This window comes from Misgurnus anguillicaudatus, chromosome 2, assembly GCF_027580225.2.
Source record: "Misgurnus anguillicaudatus chromosome 2, ASM2758022v2, whole genome shotgun sequence".
In the NCBI taxonomy this organism is placed as follows: Eukaryota; Metazoa; Chordata; class Actinopteri; order Cypriniformes; family Cobitidae; genus Misgurnus; species Misgurnus anguillicaudatus.
Window position 1 is genome coordinate 2,985,106 of NC_073338.2, and position 16,512 is coordinate 3,001,617.

Consider the following 16,512-nt stretch of genomic DNA (forward strand, 5'->3'; position numbering starts at 1 on the left):
ATCCGGCATTGTAGACATTAGACAGACAATAGACAGACAGGACACGGTTGACACTAGGACTAGGACTAGACTCACAATACGTGAATTAGAGACTATACAAACAGACCGACGAGAGACCGAGTGACGCTGCCGCCATTGAACACTGACTGACTGTGTGCCGTCGCAGCAGAGCGTGCGCCGAAAGCAGTCTGGTCTAGCAAACTAACCTTTCTATGAAGTAGTTTATTTTAATCCAAAAATGTGCATCATGAGTTTACTAATATAATCCAACTATGCAGTAGTCTAAAGAACCATCTGGACCAGCTGGGTGTATTCAGGTTTCAGGGTAGTTTAAAGAGCCATCTGGACAGGCACAAAGAGTTTTAGTATTAGCAAACAGCCAAGGGTCAAATAGGTCATGGGAAGGAGCCATTGGTCTTAGGAATGTCATGTGGTTCTTTAGATTACAAATCTTATATTGTTTTGGCCATGAGGGGAGGGAACCAGGACCTGTATATTTGCCAGGCCCTAGCTTGGAGGGTCAGACTGATTTGGAGATTCCTCCCAGGCCGGCAGACTGGTTTTGGGAGGATTCACCGGGCGGCCTCTGCTTTTTATTTTGTCCGGAAAATAAAAGTCTATCTCTTGAAATCAGAACCTAAGACTGAAGATTGTTTCATTTGAGGAAAAGGAAAACCACAACAGTTGCTGATGCAGTAATCATTAATTAATTGTTTAGTTCTTCATGAGTCATATATTAACACATGATTGTAAAGTATTACCAGGCAATTTCAATTGGAAAATTCTTCTAATGCACTGAAATATGCGGTCCCACAATTCACCTCAAAACCAGTTTGTTATTTTGATTTTATGTCAACCCTTATGCTTCTTGGTCCATATGTTGTGACGGTAACATTTTCTCCCTGTGTTTTAGACTCAGAGTTGTTGACACCGACTCAGACATTGAAGATTGTCCAGAAATGGTCGCTCCACCACCCCCAAGAAGGCTTCTAGTAAAAGGACTGGGGAACCATCGAGGCACTACACCCGCTACACCACCTCCACCTCATCTTCTAAAAGTCAAGTCATCTTCATTTATATACATTTTTACAATACAGATTGTTACAGTGAAAATAGGAAATTAATAGAACAGAGATTTAGTTTGGCTGTAAAGTAGTTCTAAAAGAAAAAGCTATTATTTCAGCTTAAGTAAGTTTTTTTTTTGTTGATTGATTTCCATTTTAAAAATGATTAACTTAAAAGCTTACACGGCATGGTTTTCAACAAACCCCCTTTACATGCATGTGGTTGATTTAGATGATTCAACGCTTTGGGACAATTCTTCCTCTTCTATTGCAGTGAATCAATTGAGTTTTTCCTCAATGAGACTAAAATGCACTGTCTGATGTGATGCTGTAGTAGATGGTTACAGAGTTATAATTTTCTCTCATCTTATTTTACTTCTTACAGGAAGCTCAAACGCCAGTTCGCAGCACTCCAGCACACACAGGTTCTACTAATACTCCCTGCAGACCAGTTCAGCCCAGTGGAATGGCAGTGAGGGATGGAATGTTTGTTCGTGTACTGACAATACTGGAAGAAATTAAAGAGTGTCAAAAGGTACAGGGTAGCATGATAAGGTGTCTTATGCAGCAGAGAGAACAAAACTGTGTGGTTCCTATCTTGCCTGAGGGAGCCTCCTTTCCATTGAAGAACTTTACCGAATTGGATGATCTGGAGTTGAAGCTCTGTGAGTCTGACTTCCAGAAAAATTTGGTACGTTTTTTTACTAGGGGAGTGTGATATGACTAAATTAAATCATTAACAATTAAAATGCCTCCATAATCTGCCTTTACAGAGAGATTGTTAGTGTTGTGATCTAGTGCACATTGATTCTATCAGTTGTAGTTCTATGGCTAGTCTAGGGTCTCCCATGAAGTAATCATCTTTCTTTTCATCTCAACTTCAGGTCTCAGTCCTTGGGGACATTGGAGGGAGGAGCCTTGATGAATGTGTCCGTAGAACTATGGCGTTTTTGATGACAAATGATCTTGCCCGTCAATTGAACCTCACAGGGCGACATGGAAAACGTTCGTTCAGGAGTCTACGTCTCTTTGATACTTTGCATGGTATATACATTTGAACATCCTTCATTTACATAGATTAGTAACACATAAACAGTTTGGGGTCATTTTGTGTCAAATCAACAAGAAGTTCCCAGCTCACTGTTGACTTTGTTAATTTTGTTTTCTGATGATAAAAATTATTACTTAAAGGGAATTCGTAAGATTTTTATGGTTTTTTAGATTACATCTGCGAATGTAAATTTGATGTACAAAAACCAGGGTTCCCACGGGGTCTTAAAGCCTAAAATTCTAAACTTTAAAGGAGTAGTTCACCCAAAAAGGGTTCCCATTGACATGACCATAGTAATATCTTTCCTGCTATTAAAAGCCAATGGGACCCATTTCAGGGTGGACTACTCCTTTGAATTTCAGGCCTTAAAGGGATAGTTCACCCAAAAATTAAAATTCTGTCATCATTTACTCACTCTCATGATGTTACAAACCTGTATACATTTCTTTGTTCTGATGAATACAAAGGAAGATATTTTGAGGAATGTTTGTAACCAAACCTTTCGTGAACCCCATTCACTTCCATAGTAGGAGAAAACAATACTATGGAAGTAAATGGAGTCCACAAACAGTTTGGTTACAAACATTTCTCAAAATGTTTTCCATTGTGTTTATCAGAACAAAGAAATTTACACAGGTTTGTAACATCATGAGAGTGAGTAAATGATGACAGAATTTTCATTTTTGGGTGAACTATACCCTGAAAACGTCTTAAAAACAGCCAGATTTCCATCCGAGGCAACGGAAAAAAGCTTTTACCATTGTTCATTTCCATAATTGCTGGCTGCAGAAAGTAATTAAAGTAGCAAAAAAGTATTGAGTCATAGCCTAAAAAGCGGAGCTCTACAGGGGTCTCCAACATGCCACTCACCAGCTACCAGTCGCTCGCAGGCCATCAGTAGCTCGTGGCGTGATTGGAGGTAGCTCACCAAGGGGCCGTTCACATATCATATTTTTTGTGCGCTCAAGTTCATTCACTTGTTTCATTTCTCTGTTTGATATTTCAATGCACAATAAAAACATGTTTATGTCTTTGCAAATTAACTTTTTACATATTAGGTGTATTGTTCTCAATATAGTGGTGTATTGCTGCAGTAACACCCTTTGCTTAAAATTAATTCATTATTTTGGTTCACAGGTAGCCTGAAACAGAACACTTTCTTGAAAACTGTTAGTAAGAAAGAGGTGGAGACAGCCCTTGGTAAATGGTTCACAAATGCTAGGGACAGAGATGGCAACCGTGCCTTGAGAGCCCAGCGAAACCTTGTGCAGAGAGCCGCACAGTCAGAGGTGTAAGTTACATATTTTATAACAAATAAAGGGAAAGCTAAATTGTTTATTTTTATACAATCAGTAGTCATTTTTAACATCTGTTAAGTTATCCCATTAGAATCAAATATTCCACAGCACTGTGGTTTTTTTTTTTTTTTTTTAGGGGTCAAACTGCAAAAGAAGACCCTTAATGTATTTGTTAGGCGCCAATCATCGAAGGCGCATAGGCACCTATTAATTTTGGTAGTGTTCTGTTGTTATTAATGTTAGGGGCAGGCCCGGAGTGGGTAATCGGGAGAACCGGGAGAATTCCCGGTGGGCCGCTTCCCTTTTGGGCCGGTCGAGTTTTTTTTTTCTTTACATTTGTCACGTTAGTGAGTCTGTCTTCTCTTAAATGACACTTCACACGTTTCGCATTGACACTGCATCGCGCAGCCTCTGTATGGGTTGTACCATGTGAAGGAGTTTTCCCCTCCCCTGATATTATGAGTTGGTTCGGTCCATAGCGCGTTTTTTCCAAAACTTTTCTCCGGTAGGCTGGGCTGGCCCTGCCGTAACAATACGCGTCTGAGAGGAGGAGGGCGTAAAAAACAGGTTGAAGAAAAAATCCATTGAAGGATGATGCTGCCAAATGTGTCAAACTTACAGATTTAAAGACTTAAGCTGTGTTCCAATTCAAGGGCTGCACCCTACTAAGCATGCGATAAAAGGTGAGCACTCGGTCTTTCAAGGCGCTCAGAAGTTCGCAAAGAGAACTGAAATGAGACGGTCTAACCTTCGGAGGACCCATAATTTGCGTCAGGACACTCCGCAGTCGAACCAATAGAGCGGCAAGATACTGACATAGGATTATTATTAACCAATCAGATGTAGGTTAGTTGAACAAAGAATGCGAGCCGCCAATAAGCTCAAAGAAGAAGAAGAAGAAGAAGGTTAGTTGAACAGCTGTTACACGGATTCAGACACGAGCTGCAGCGGAAGCAAGCAGAAGCACATTGACCATCGCCAATGACATTCTTTGTGTGATTGTAAGTATTTATTTTATTTAATTGATATCTATATAAAATGTTTGGTATGTACACTGGTTTGTTCAAACGTATGTATGCGTCTCGGTAGTGTCGTTTTACGGAGGCGTAGACTAACCGTTCTGTACCATGGTTCCATACAACAACGATGTTTTATGCAGATTAACTTTTACCGCCGATCGCTGAATAAATACTAATAACGTTAGGTCATACACAAAATATGTATGTGTGTCGTCTTCATTTCTCTTCCATCTCCGTCCCAGCCGGTTGTTCTGGTAATATTTCATTAAGTGCGCCCACTGCACTTAAAAATTGACTGTTTTGTGCTTGTAGCCATTTGCATATGTTAGTTAATGTTCTCGTGTTTTTGTGTGTTGATGTAACTTACCGGGTATAATCTCGATAGCACCCTTACGAAAATTAATCATGGTTTTATTGTAGTAAAAGTGTACTGTATTAACCAAGGGTTTTTTTGTTGTATTGATTACTATCAGCAAAACTATGGTTTTTGAAAACCATAGTTTTCAAAACAATAGTTATTTTGTAGTTACCATGGTTTTACTACAGTAACCATTTTTTTTAATGTAGAAAAACAATGGTTAATTTTTGTAAGGGCAGGTGAAGTGATACCTTGATTTATACTGTGTTAATTTTATTTTAACCCCTTTCCTGATGTTTTTCTGAACCTTTATACTTCTCATGTTTGCAGATAATGCATTGTACTGGAAGCAGGTGTGGGGCCTGCTTGGATGTGTAAAGACCATGGGCTTAAGACCTCAGAGCCTGTGTTTTTACTGGAGTTGCCTCGCCATCCTCTGCCTCTACGACTAAAAAAGTGCAAAACAATAGGTTTAGGTTCTGCACATCACTGATTGAAGAAAGATGATTTGTAACTTTCAGCTGTCAAAAACACATGCTACATATACACCGTGTGCAGAATTATTAGGCAAGTTGTATTTTTGAGGATTACTTTTGTTATTGTACAACTACAGAGCTCTTGCTCAATTCAAAATGTTAACAAACCCTCAAACCTGAACATTTAAGTACTGAAAGTGAAATTTTGGCTTTCTTAAGAGAATATTTCTATGTACATCATTATTAGGCAACTATTAGTGTGCAGAATTACACTTTCCTGAAGCAGTGGTACAGGAAAAAGTTTGCATCTTTCATGAAGACTTTTTTATGCAAGACAACGCACAAGCTCCATCACATGCATCAAAGTACTCCACTGCATGGCTATGGAGCTTATAATATGACAAAACTATTTGAATTTGAATTGTGTAAATTTGAATTATTTGCAAGTGTAATCTAATAAAACTGAATTTTAGGTGGTAGTTGAAATGGTTCTGAATTAGATTTTTTTAAACGAATATTTATTATTTGAAATTTAACAAATTGAAATGTTTTTAGGGCTGAATTTTATAGACATGTATTTTCAAACAGCTAGTTTTTTTGTTCTGAATTCGTATACTGCAAATATTCAGGTAAAAAAAATTCAGATTCAAGTTTTCAAGATGAAGAAAAAAGGAACTTCAAATTCAGTTTTCTAAAATTCAATGTCAAAAATTCAATATCAAAGATTCAGATCTAGGTCACAGGTCATCCACAGGGATGAGTAGATGATCTCAGAAAAGTCGAACTTGACCCATACTCCCAATAGGTGGCGGTAATGCACCTTAAAGTTGTGTGCCAACTGCCTTTAAAATAATAAGAAGAAGCAGCATTTGTTTTCCAGCGCGAACGTGGTGGTGTTTGGAGAGTCTGATCATGAATCGCCCGGAGGTAAGTGATTCTTTAACATAAATGAGTTTGTGTTTATATGTTAGGTTAGCGTTCTTAGCACGTGAGACATTTGTCTAAGCGGTCTCTGGTGTTTGTTTTAAAGTATATTTTGTGTAAAATTAATTAGAACGCCACCGTTTCTACTAATTGACGTTACGCGAGCGGCGCGACACAACACAGTGCTTGAAGCGACTGTGGCAAAGAGCTAGGACTAGGTCAGAAATAGGATGGGGAATCCGTGTGCTGTTGGGGATTTCACGGGTCGCGTTGCACCGTTCCCGTCCGGTCTAGACTGCGTCGTACATGTAAGCAGACGTGACTTTTTCACGAGACACCACTAGCCTTGTCAACCTTCCACTGGGAAGGTCCATGGCTGTGAGCAGTAGCGGAAGTTAAACTATTTCGTCTGTAATGTTAGATGGCTGCACAATATTATCACATGAGATTTATCGTCCAGACTTTAATATTGAAAGTACAATTGCATTATGTAAGCTTCTTGTAAGACATTTAAAGGCTAATTCACACTCCGAACTGCAACAATGAGTTGTCACAGACCGTTGTGTTCAAAGACTACCATTATTACCCTGCGCCCCGAACTGATATCTAGCTAATAGCAGTGGACTGTTAAACCAATAATGAATGAGATAAAAATTATTCTGCTTAAACTGTATTTACAGGACAGTGAAGTTGTAAGGTCAGCCAGGCACTTGTTGTCATTGCTGACGTCTGGAAGTACAGCTGGTCCCAGTCAGGAAAATGCCAGGTTTTTTGTGATTATTTTTTGATTGCATTAAGGATAGTTTGTGAGAAAATAAAACCCTGTTATATAAAGGAATTTGTGCATGCATGGTTATGTTAAAATTACTTAAAAAGTATATGCATTCATTTCATGATTCCGCCTCCATAGGCAGCACCCTGTTCAGCAGCACCCTGTTCAGCAGCACCCTGTTCAGCAGAGGGCCACCATCCAAACTGAGATGACCCGGTTTTGCAATTACTTTATTTTTTATTTAATACTGACATAAAGAAACATCCCATTATTTGATGGTAGTTGTTTTATTTTTTTAATTGTACTTTTTTGCCAACAGATCATTTCCTGTTTTTTTTAATAAAGGACGGGGTAAAAGGCGGATTACTTCAATAACCACTAGCAAACCCGCTAAAATATTGCCTGTGAACATTTATTTGCTGCCTCGCCTCTTTGACCGAACGCCTAAAGAGAGTGAGCAACTCATTCACATGCAAGCTGGGTTGGGCCGAAAAACGATGCATTTAGAGGAAAATGCCACCTATGAAGAAGTAAGTGTAAAGGATGTCTCTCTAGCATCTTTTAAAATTGTCTTTTGCTAAATGCAACAGAGATTAAGATTAATTCATTAGTACATCTGTAGTCCGTATACCCTTAGATAATTTGTTTTCTCGTTTTTGGCTTCTAAATGGAAAAACGAAGAAACCATTCATTTATCACACATTCAACCCTTCTCATGAACATAAACAAAGGCTGTCTTTTTATATTTTTATTTTCATCACACTTTGTTCTAATCCGACAAATGGAAAAACAATAAAACCAAAATGGATAAACAGCTTGAATATTAGATCTCTACATGGTTTGGAATAAAACGCGCCTTTTTGATGATTGGTCTACCAAAATCAAGCCGTGTTGTCATCAGTTCTTACTCTGCTCCACACATCAGAAGGAAATATAGTCATTTGATACAGTTGTACAGATTATTATAGTTTATTGCAAGTTGCAACTATATTTAATCTCTTTCTCATCAAACAGCAAGACTAATAAATGTCTCGACACAAACCATACCTGAACAGAGCTTTCTTCTGTGTACATTATATTTATTGCCATCTAAAAGATTTAAAACCGATTTTATAAATGCAAGAATTAAATTACTCAATAAAATTAGTTTGACACTAAAGTCAGTTTTAACCAAAGGCTTGGTGGCATAGAAGCAGCATCATTCTGAAGTTGCTTTTAGATGTATTTACATAATTAATGGTACTGTGACAGGTCAGTAAAGGCTGTAACACTTTGCTGCCATGCTTTTCTCCCCTTGGTTGGTAAGAACAAAAGTGGATGTTCAAATGACATTTTCCGGTGAACAGTTGCAGTTCTGGCTCCTCCCGTCTGAACTTACTGTACAAGAGATGTACATTTTCATCACGCGTTAACGCAGTGGTAGTATGCTCATGTGACACTGCAGTTTTTCGCAGTCATGAACGTTTATAATTTGCGTGTATAAATAAATGCATAACATTTCATTTGTTTGCTGTTCTGAGCATGTACACACGAAGCGCGTGCAATCTACAGAAGCCTGCAGCACGTGAGTACTGTTATCTTATGCGTCTTATTTGGCTCAAACTGTCAAATACACAAATTACATAAACACAGTTGGTTCTGTCTAAAAAAGTAGGCTAGGGGTAGTTGTGACAGCAGATGCAATGTAAATTAATATTTAATACGATAAACTAATTTCATTAGGGCACACAAATGTGTATTTATGCAGAAGAAAGCTCTGTCTATGCTATATCCCCCAGTACGGTTTGTGTTGAGCCATTCATTAGTTTGGTTGTTTGATGAGAAAGAGATTAAGGGGCGGTTTCTTGGACGGGGATTAGACTAGTCCTAGACTTAAACACTTTTAAGAGCTCTCCAAACTGAAAACAACTTGCACTGACATATCTTAAAATACATCAGTGCCCTCTGTTTTACTTCAAAATGCACACAGGTAATGTTTTTAGTAAGGCATGTTTGTTAAAACTAGTTATATTTCCAAATTAAACTAAGGCCTAGTCCTGGATTAAGCTAATCCTAATCCGGGAAACCGCCCCTAAATATTGTTGTTATAGTCCTGACTACTACAGATGACTACTATTTTTCTGTTGCGTGAAACTGAGAACTGATGACGGTACGGATTGATCTACACTGTTCACAAAACCTGCAAAAACGACAAGTAAATAAATATACAAATGGTAAAAAAAAATATATATATAATACATAAATCCACATATTCCTGCAAAAAAGCTATAAATAATGAAATGTGCTAGGAGACAAATAACTAAAACCAATGTTGGAAATTAAAGAAAACAAGTTAAAGGAAATTCTAAACTGAAAGGTTTAATTTTTCCTTTAAGAAATTTATTCATTTTTGAATGTATCTCCGTATTTATTTTTCCTTGGTGCAACATGCAAATAAAGGGTGTCAATGAAACATCAGAAGGCATTCTATATTCCACCATTGGCTGACAATATTGAAAATAGTAGTAGCTATGCTATCTGCTGATTATATTGTCTTTAGAGTGGATGCATCTATACAAGCTTTAGGTTAGTTACCAGCTACATTTGATGTGGGTGTAGATCCATTTGTTTGCTAAAAAAAGGGCAGTAAAATTATTTCAGTTTTGATATTCACTGCATATATGCTTAGGCTGCTAAAGGGGCCATCTGCAAATTCCAGTCACAGTCCAAAAATATAAATGTTCAATCATTCATTCAAATAAATGATATTTGCAAAATTAGTAAATGCCTTGTGGGCAGGCTGACTTGCTGTACATGAGCTTCTGCCACTATCTCGCTTTTACAGTAAACTTTTAATATAACTTTCAGCCAATGGTTACACAGAGACCGGATTATGTTTGATTAACACCCTCTTATTTGCATGTGCCTAGGAAAAATAAAAATATGGAGCTAGATTAAAAAATGAATAAACGGTTAAAAGGAAGAGAGAACTTTCAGTTTAGCATTTCCTTTAACATTTTTTCAAATTTCCCCCAACATGTTTTATTTATGAAATTATTTATCTCCTTGCCCATTTATGTGGAGATAGTGGATTTCTGTATTTATGTGAACACTTATTCCAGTGTGCTAAAGTGACAATAAAAGCTTAATGATAAGGCTACCCTGTTTGGCGTTTTTGTATTTTTAGATATGTGCCCAACTGAAGGAGATGTACCCCAAATTTCAAGAAATAAAGGGGGGTTGGCTTCTCTATAAATCTTCAGGTAATCACCAGGGACAAAACATTTAGTAAAAACTGACCCTGATCTCAAAAAACAGATAGCAATTTGTATTTTTTATTTACTTTTATTTTAAGGAGGATGGGGCTCTCGGAAGCTCACGCTTATTCCACCGGATGAAAGTGGGTACAATGCCAAGAATTTGAAGACGGCAACAAATGGATTTAAAGGGGTTATTTACATTGCTCCACTACAAATGGAACTTAACACCTCTGCTCTGCCACCTGAATCTGAATCTTTTAATGAAATGCCAAAAGAGAAATGCCAGAGATGTGGAGTCAGTTATCCACTTCTGATTCTGACTACACACATAAATACCTGTGCGACCAATGAGGATGCTGAACAGACTGGTGATGAAGCTGAACAGACAAATGATGCTGACCAGACAAATGATGATGCTGACCAGACCAGTGATGAAGCTGAACAGACCAAACAAGTAACGTATATTAAAAATGGTTAATTTAATAAATAATTTGCAATTTTAGTAGAGTATAAATAAATATACATGTTTGCGTGTTTTCTATAGATGCTTTTTTTACTTGATATATAATATTCTATATACCTTAATACTTTTTTTTTACTTTAGGCAACTTGCCCAATATGTCAAAAAGAAATGTCTCTCGATGTAATAGAGATTCATGCAAGTTTTTGCATGGGTGACAGGTGAGAAATTATTTTATTTGATAGTTTATTTTTTGATAGTGCAAAAAATACTTATTTCCAGATGAATCAGTGAATGTTAAACTTCAAAATTAACAATGATCAATATTATATCAGCATGTAACATTCTCTGAGAAATCTGTAGGAACGTATCGCTGGTCACCAATTGGTCTCACTTGGCTCTTTTTAGGGGGTGCTTCAGCCCTGTATTAGGCATAAGATCAAAAATTCATTCCCAATGTACATGTGCAATGAACTACTTAATAGTGAGAATTGGACTCTAAAATAGTTCCTTTTTTAAATCATACACTTATTGGGGGCTGAGCCCCCCTAAAATGAAAATCATAGAATCGCCTCTGCTGTTCACATAATGTATACTTTTATTGTGTGTGGTGTTAGGATTGTCTCAGCTCCTCTTCACAACAAATATCAATTGAATATAAGAAGTACAAAAATAAATTAACTGACATTATAAGAACAAGTAAACAGTTATATTATCAAAAAAAACTATGTGAACATAAAAACAATATAAAAGGAACTTGGGATGTGTTAAATAGCTTAATTAAACAAGGATCCTCAAAGCTGACATATCCTGATCATTTTATTGATGAAAATGGTGAAGATTACAATATGAGGAATGTAGTAAATAAGTTCAACAATTTTTTTGTAAATGTTGGCCCTAAGTTGGCTGCTGATATTTCAGGAAGCGGGGTCGAAAAATCAACTATTGAACGGAATCCCTTGTCATTTTTCCTCTCAGCTACAAATGAGCAGGAAGTGACAAATATTGTGTGGAAATGTAAAAGTAAGTCCTCCACTGACTGTCATGATATCAGCATGACATTGATTAAAAAAGTTATATTGAATATTGTAAAACCATTAACCTATATTTGTAATTTGTCATTCCAGACTGGCTGTTTCCCACGCAAAATGAAAATTGCTAAAGTAATTCCACTTTTTAAAAATGATAATACACATGCTTTTACTAATTATAGACCAATCTCTCTCTTGCCCCAATTCTCAAAAATTTTAGAGAAACTCTTCAATTCTAGAATTGAAGAGTTTCTCGAGAAACATCATGTAATTAATGATGGTCAGTATGGCTTTAGGACAAAGAGAACTACCTCTATGGCAATAATTGAAGCTATTGAAGAAGTCACTAATGCATTGGAGCAAAAGAAGTATGCAGTTGGTATTTTTATTGACCTAAAAAAAGCCTTTGATACTATTGATCATTCAATTCTATTAACAAAGATGGAAAGATATGGAATTAGGGGGCTGGCTGGAAATTGGTTAAAAAGTTATTTAACTGGAAGGTCACAGTTTGTTAAAATGGGTCAGTATTTATCAGATACTCTTGGCATTTCTTGTGGTGTACCCCAGGGGTCAGTATTGGGGCCAAAACTGTTCAATGTGTACATAAATGATATGTTTGACGTATCAAAGGTACTTAAATTAATTTTATTTGCAGACGACACAAATATATTTTATAGTAATGATGATTATAATGAGCTCGTAAATACGGTAAACAGGGAACTAAAGATAATAAAAAAGTGGATGGACGCAAATAAATTATCCCTGAACATAAATAAAACTAAGGTAATGATGTTTGGGAGTTGCAGAAAAATGTATGAACAGAAAATAAGTATTGATGGTACCCAAATTGATCTAGTGAATGAGAATAAATTTTTAGGAGTAATAATTGATAGTAAATTGTCATGGAAACCCCATGTAAGATATATAAAAACAAAAATCTCTAAAAGCTTATCAATTATAAATAAAGCAAAACTCTATCTTGATAAAAATGCACTCCGTATTTTATATTGTACCTTGGTATTACCGTATTTTACTTATTGTGTTGAAGTGTGGGGAAATACTTATCAGAACACAATAAACCCTTTGATTATATTGCAGAAAAGAGCTGTGAGGATCATTCATAAGGTTGGTTTTATAGAACATACTCACAATCTGTTTACGCAGTCAAAGTTGTTAAAATTTGATGATCTTGTACAATATAATACAGCAATGGTCTTATACAAAGCATTTAATAAATTATTACCCCCTAACTTACAACGTTTTTTTAAAACTCCAGTGCGAACTCATAATTTGAGAGGTTTTGGACATGTTTCCATACCGAGAGCCCAAACCACACGTAAATGTCACTGTGTGTCTGTATGTGGAGTGAAACTTTGGAACAGACTGGACTTGCTATTAAAGCAATGCAAAACTATTCATCAATTCAAATTCTTATATAAACACTGGATCTGGTCAAAATATAGAGATGAGGGTCTTTAACTTAGATTGCTGTTGTACTCTGTCTCATAGTGTGAACATGTGCTCAGTGTTTCCTTACCATCGTTGCTATATTGTCCATTACATTGTTGGCATTGTTTACTTCTATTATATTGTGTCATGTGTCTTATAGTGTTAACATGTGCTCAGTACCATTTACCATCATTAGTATATTGTCTTTTATCATTGTTGGTATATTGTCTATTATTATCGTTGGATATTATCCGTTAATCATGGTTTGGATTGTATGTTTATTATTTTGTTGGAAACAATTGCTGTTATATAAACTAATTTGTTATTGTGGTAACGCCACCGTGATATATATTTTTTTTTTTTATTATTATTTTCAATCTGAGAGCACAGTAAATATGAAGCCTAAATATTAATTACAAATGGTGACGTAGGGGTGGGATTAAATAAGTTGTCTTCTTCCCACTCCCTTTCAGGCAGAATATGATTATTATATCTGTATATTTGAATATTGTATATTTGTTTGATTGTTATTTTTTTTTTCTCTCGTCGTTTTTTTGCACTATATGATTTACCATATTGTCTACTGCCTGGAATAAAAAAATCAAATCTAAAAAAAAATATTGTGTTTTATGTTAAAATTATGAATGTTTAATTTAAACTTTTTAGGTAATTCATTCTAAAGGAATTTTTGTTATTTTGTTGCACACAAGTATGGTTATGAAGTATGTGTATTTTATTATAAGTATACAACCTCTGGAATTAAATCTGTCTAGGGAAGAACCATCTACATCTGGATTTTCTGTGCCGCTGACGTATACTGCTGAAGCTTCAAATGCAGCTAAAGCCACAAGCATGAGTCCTGGTATGTGTTTTTTAAGTTTTGAAATATAATTTATAAACGTAACACATTTCTGAGATGTAGGCTAACACTGAAGTGTTGGAGTACAACTAGCTTCAACTGAAAGTGTTGCTTCTATGCGTTCTGCAGATTGGAAAATTGAACCAGACAAAAATAAAGCAGCATCCTTATACACTAAGGAAATAATTCGCCAACACGAGACTGGAAAATCCCTCTTGATGGCCATGGATGTGAGAATGGACAAGGAAGATCAAGACAGAGAACTTGTTGCATTCTACAAACAAAATGGCATAGAATGGGCATGCCCTGTGAGGTGCAAACTCCAAGGTTGTATTAAAAAAATATAAATGCATTTATTTAGTGGCATTCTTAGCTGGTTTTATTGGCCATTTTCTTTTCTTTATGGACTGTTGATTTGAATCTGTTACAATCAGGGGATGCTGCCATAGGTGAAGGTGTGACAAGACACTTCTTTTCAACTGTAATACAGAGGCTTCAGCATGGTTTCAATTTTAACATGGGTATGTACTATTTTTATGGAACATTGATTGGCATTTTGTTTCATCTTTAAATCCACAATGTTAATTTAACCCTATTATCTTAAAATAGGAAATACTGCAAGGACCTGTCTCTTTGAAGGTGAACCAGGCCATCTTGTTCCATCATCTTCACAATTTCTCATAGAGAGTGATCTGTTCCTAGTTGCGGGACGCATGATTGGACATGCATTCCTACATGGTGGACCTCGGCTGGCTGGAGTCAGCCAAGCAATAGTCCATGTACTTCTAGGGGGTTCAGCTGAGACTGCTACAGTGCAAATCGAAGACTGTCCTGACCATGATATTCGTGAAACCATAAAACTGGTAAGTACATTGGTAGTATAATCAGTAACTTAAACAATTCATAATTGTTGCGTTATTTATTTTTCTTCATTTATACTATTCTACATGTAGCTTGATGGAGAGGCAGAACTCAGTAGTGAAGAATATCAAGCTGTCCTTCACCTGAGTCTTGCTTGGGATCTTCCTGGCCCAACCAAAGAAAACAGGAAGTGGCTTTTTGAGCGCCTATTATCACATGCGGTAGTGCTCTGTTATTTTCTGAGCTTTTAGTTTTAGCATTGCTGTACTGTAGCATTCTTTTTTCATGTAACCTAATAATCTAAAATATGCAATACTATAGGTCATTGGAAGGAGATTACGGCAGTTGAAACAAATACGTAAAGGACTTAAAGAAACCAGAGTGTGGCCACTGTTGATTGAAAGGAAAGATGTGGAAATCTTTCTGAGGGAAAATGAAAATTCACTCACCCCATCGGTAAATTTAATTGTTATAAGGTGGTGTGTGTATATATATTATACAAATGTACAGGTGAAACTCAAAATTTGAATATTGTGCAAAAGTCAATTTTAGTAATTCAATTTAAAAGGTGAAACTTATTATATAGATTCATTACATGCAAACTGAGTTATGTCAAGCCTTCGTTATCATTTAGATTATTATGGCTTACAGCTTATGAAAACCTTTTCACAATTTTTCTAATTTTGAATTTGTGCTTTTTATAAGCTATCATCCAAATTATAACAAATGAAAGCTTGAAATGTCACTGTGCATGTAATGTGTAATCTATATATTAGTTTCACCTTTTAAGTTTTATTACCGAAATAAATGACATTTTGCACGATATTACAATTGCTCTAGTTTCACATTTGTATGTATATATACATAAACATCGTTTTTTTTTTAGGTGTGTGTGTCTATCTATATAAATGTATATAAATAAATGCAGACCTGTTGCAACAAAAATATGTAATTGTTTCCAGATGCTGCTTCAATGTATCTGCTGGCCCTCGTATATCAGTGAGAATGATGACGACAACGACGACGAAGATTGTTCGCTAGAAGATAGACGTCGCATCTCGTGGTATTTGCGTCACTTCATTGAGACGGGTATAACAATTTTTTAAATACATTTTCCTACGGGGTTTTACAATTTGAGTACAATAAAGCATGTGGTAAACTACTTGATTAAACTTTTTTTGTTTGTTTGGAATGACTTTTGGTGAGTAATTGTTTTGTTTTATTTAGCATCCAGCTCAGACCTTAAAAACTTGGTGAAGTTTTGGCTTGGGTGGGAAGTGCCAGAAGGAAATATGGTAGTGGAAGTGGTTAACTCTAAGATGCCGAAGTCCTCCACTTGTTTCAATGTGCTACGCCTCCCTGCCCACTACATGGATTACAGCAATTTTAAGGATGATCTCCTTATGTGCATTGGCACTTCAGAATATGGTTTTGGCCTTGTTTAGATCTGTGAAATCCCAAACCGCAATGGTAACACCATATCTATAAATTAGATACATTATTAAAGTTTGTCCTGTTTTTTGGACATTGAAGTTAAAGTAATACGTTCATGTATTATTGGCAATGGTAACACCATATCTATAAATTAGATACATTATCAAAGTTTGTCCTGTTTTTTGGACATTGAAGTTAAAGTAATACGTTCATG

The 16,512-nt window shown here is 36.1% G+C and overlaps 2 protein-coding genes across 2 annotated transcripts; both read left to right on the plus strand.

Moving 5' to 3' along the window:
- Positions 1 to 218: 218 nt before the first annotated feature.
- On the plus strand, positions 219 to 3,856 carry LOC129435321 (uncharacterized). The gene is made up of 4 exons (XM_073870980.1): positions 219 to 1,058; positions 1,450 to 1,755; positions 1,949 to 2,108; positions 3,253 to 3,856. Exons 1-4 carry the CDS (start codon positions 960 to 962, stop codon positions 3,408 to 3,410), a joined length of 723 nt encoding a protein of 240 aa, XP_073727081.1. The 5' UTR covers positions 219 to 959; the 3' UTR covers positions 3,411 to 3,856.
- Positions 3,857 to 4,947: 1,091 nt separating this feature from the next.
- Positions 4,948 to 16,493, plus strand: LOC129441422 (uncharacterized). Its single transcript, XM_073871747.1, has 15 exons — positions 4,948 to 6,193; positions 6,871 to 6,956; positions 7,101 to 7,178; positions 7,282 to 7,492; positions 10,129 to 10,204; positions 10,297 to 10,655; positions 10,806 to 10,882; positions 13,918 to 14,006; positions 14,133 to 14,330; positions 14,438 to 14,524; positions 14,613 to 14,866; positions 14,957 to 15,085; positions 15,186 to 15,320; positions 15,827 to 15,953; positions 16,092 to 16,493. The coding sequence occupies exons 1-15, from the start codon at positions 6,179 to 6,181 to the stop codon at positions 16,307 to 16,309; spliced, it is 2,139 nt and encodes a 712-aa protein (XP_073727848.1). The 5' UTR covers positions 4,948 to 6,178; the 3' UTR covers positions 16,310 to 16,493.
- The last annotated feature ends 19 nt before the right edge of the window (positions 16,494 to 16,512 follow it).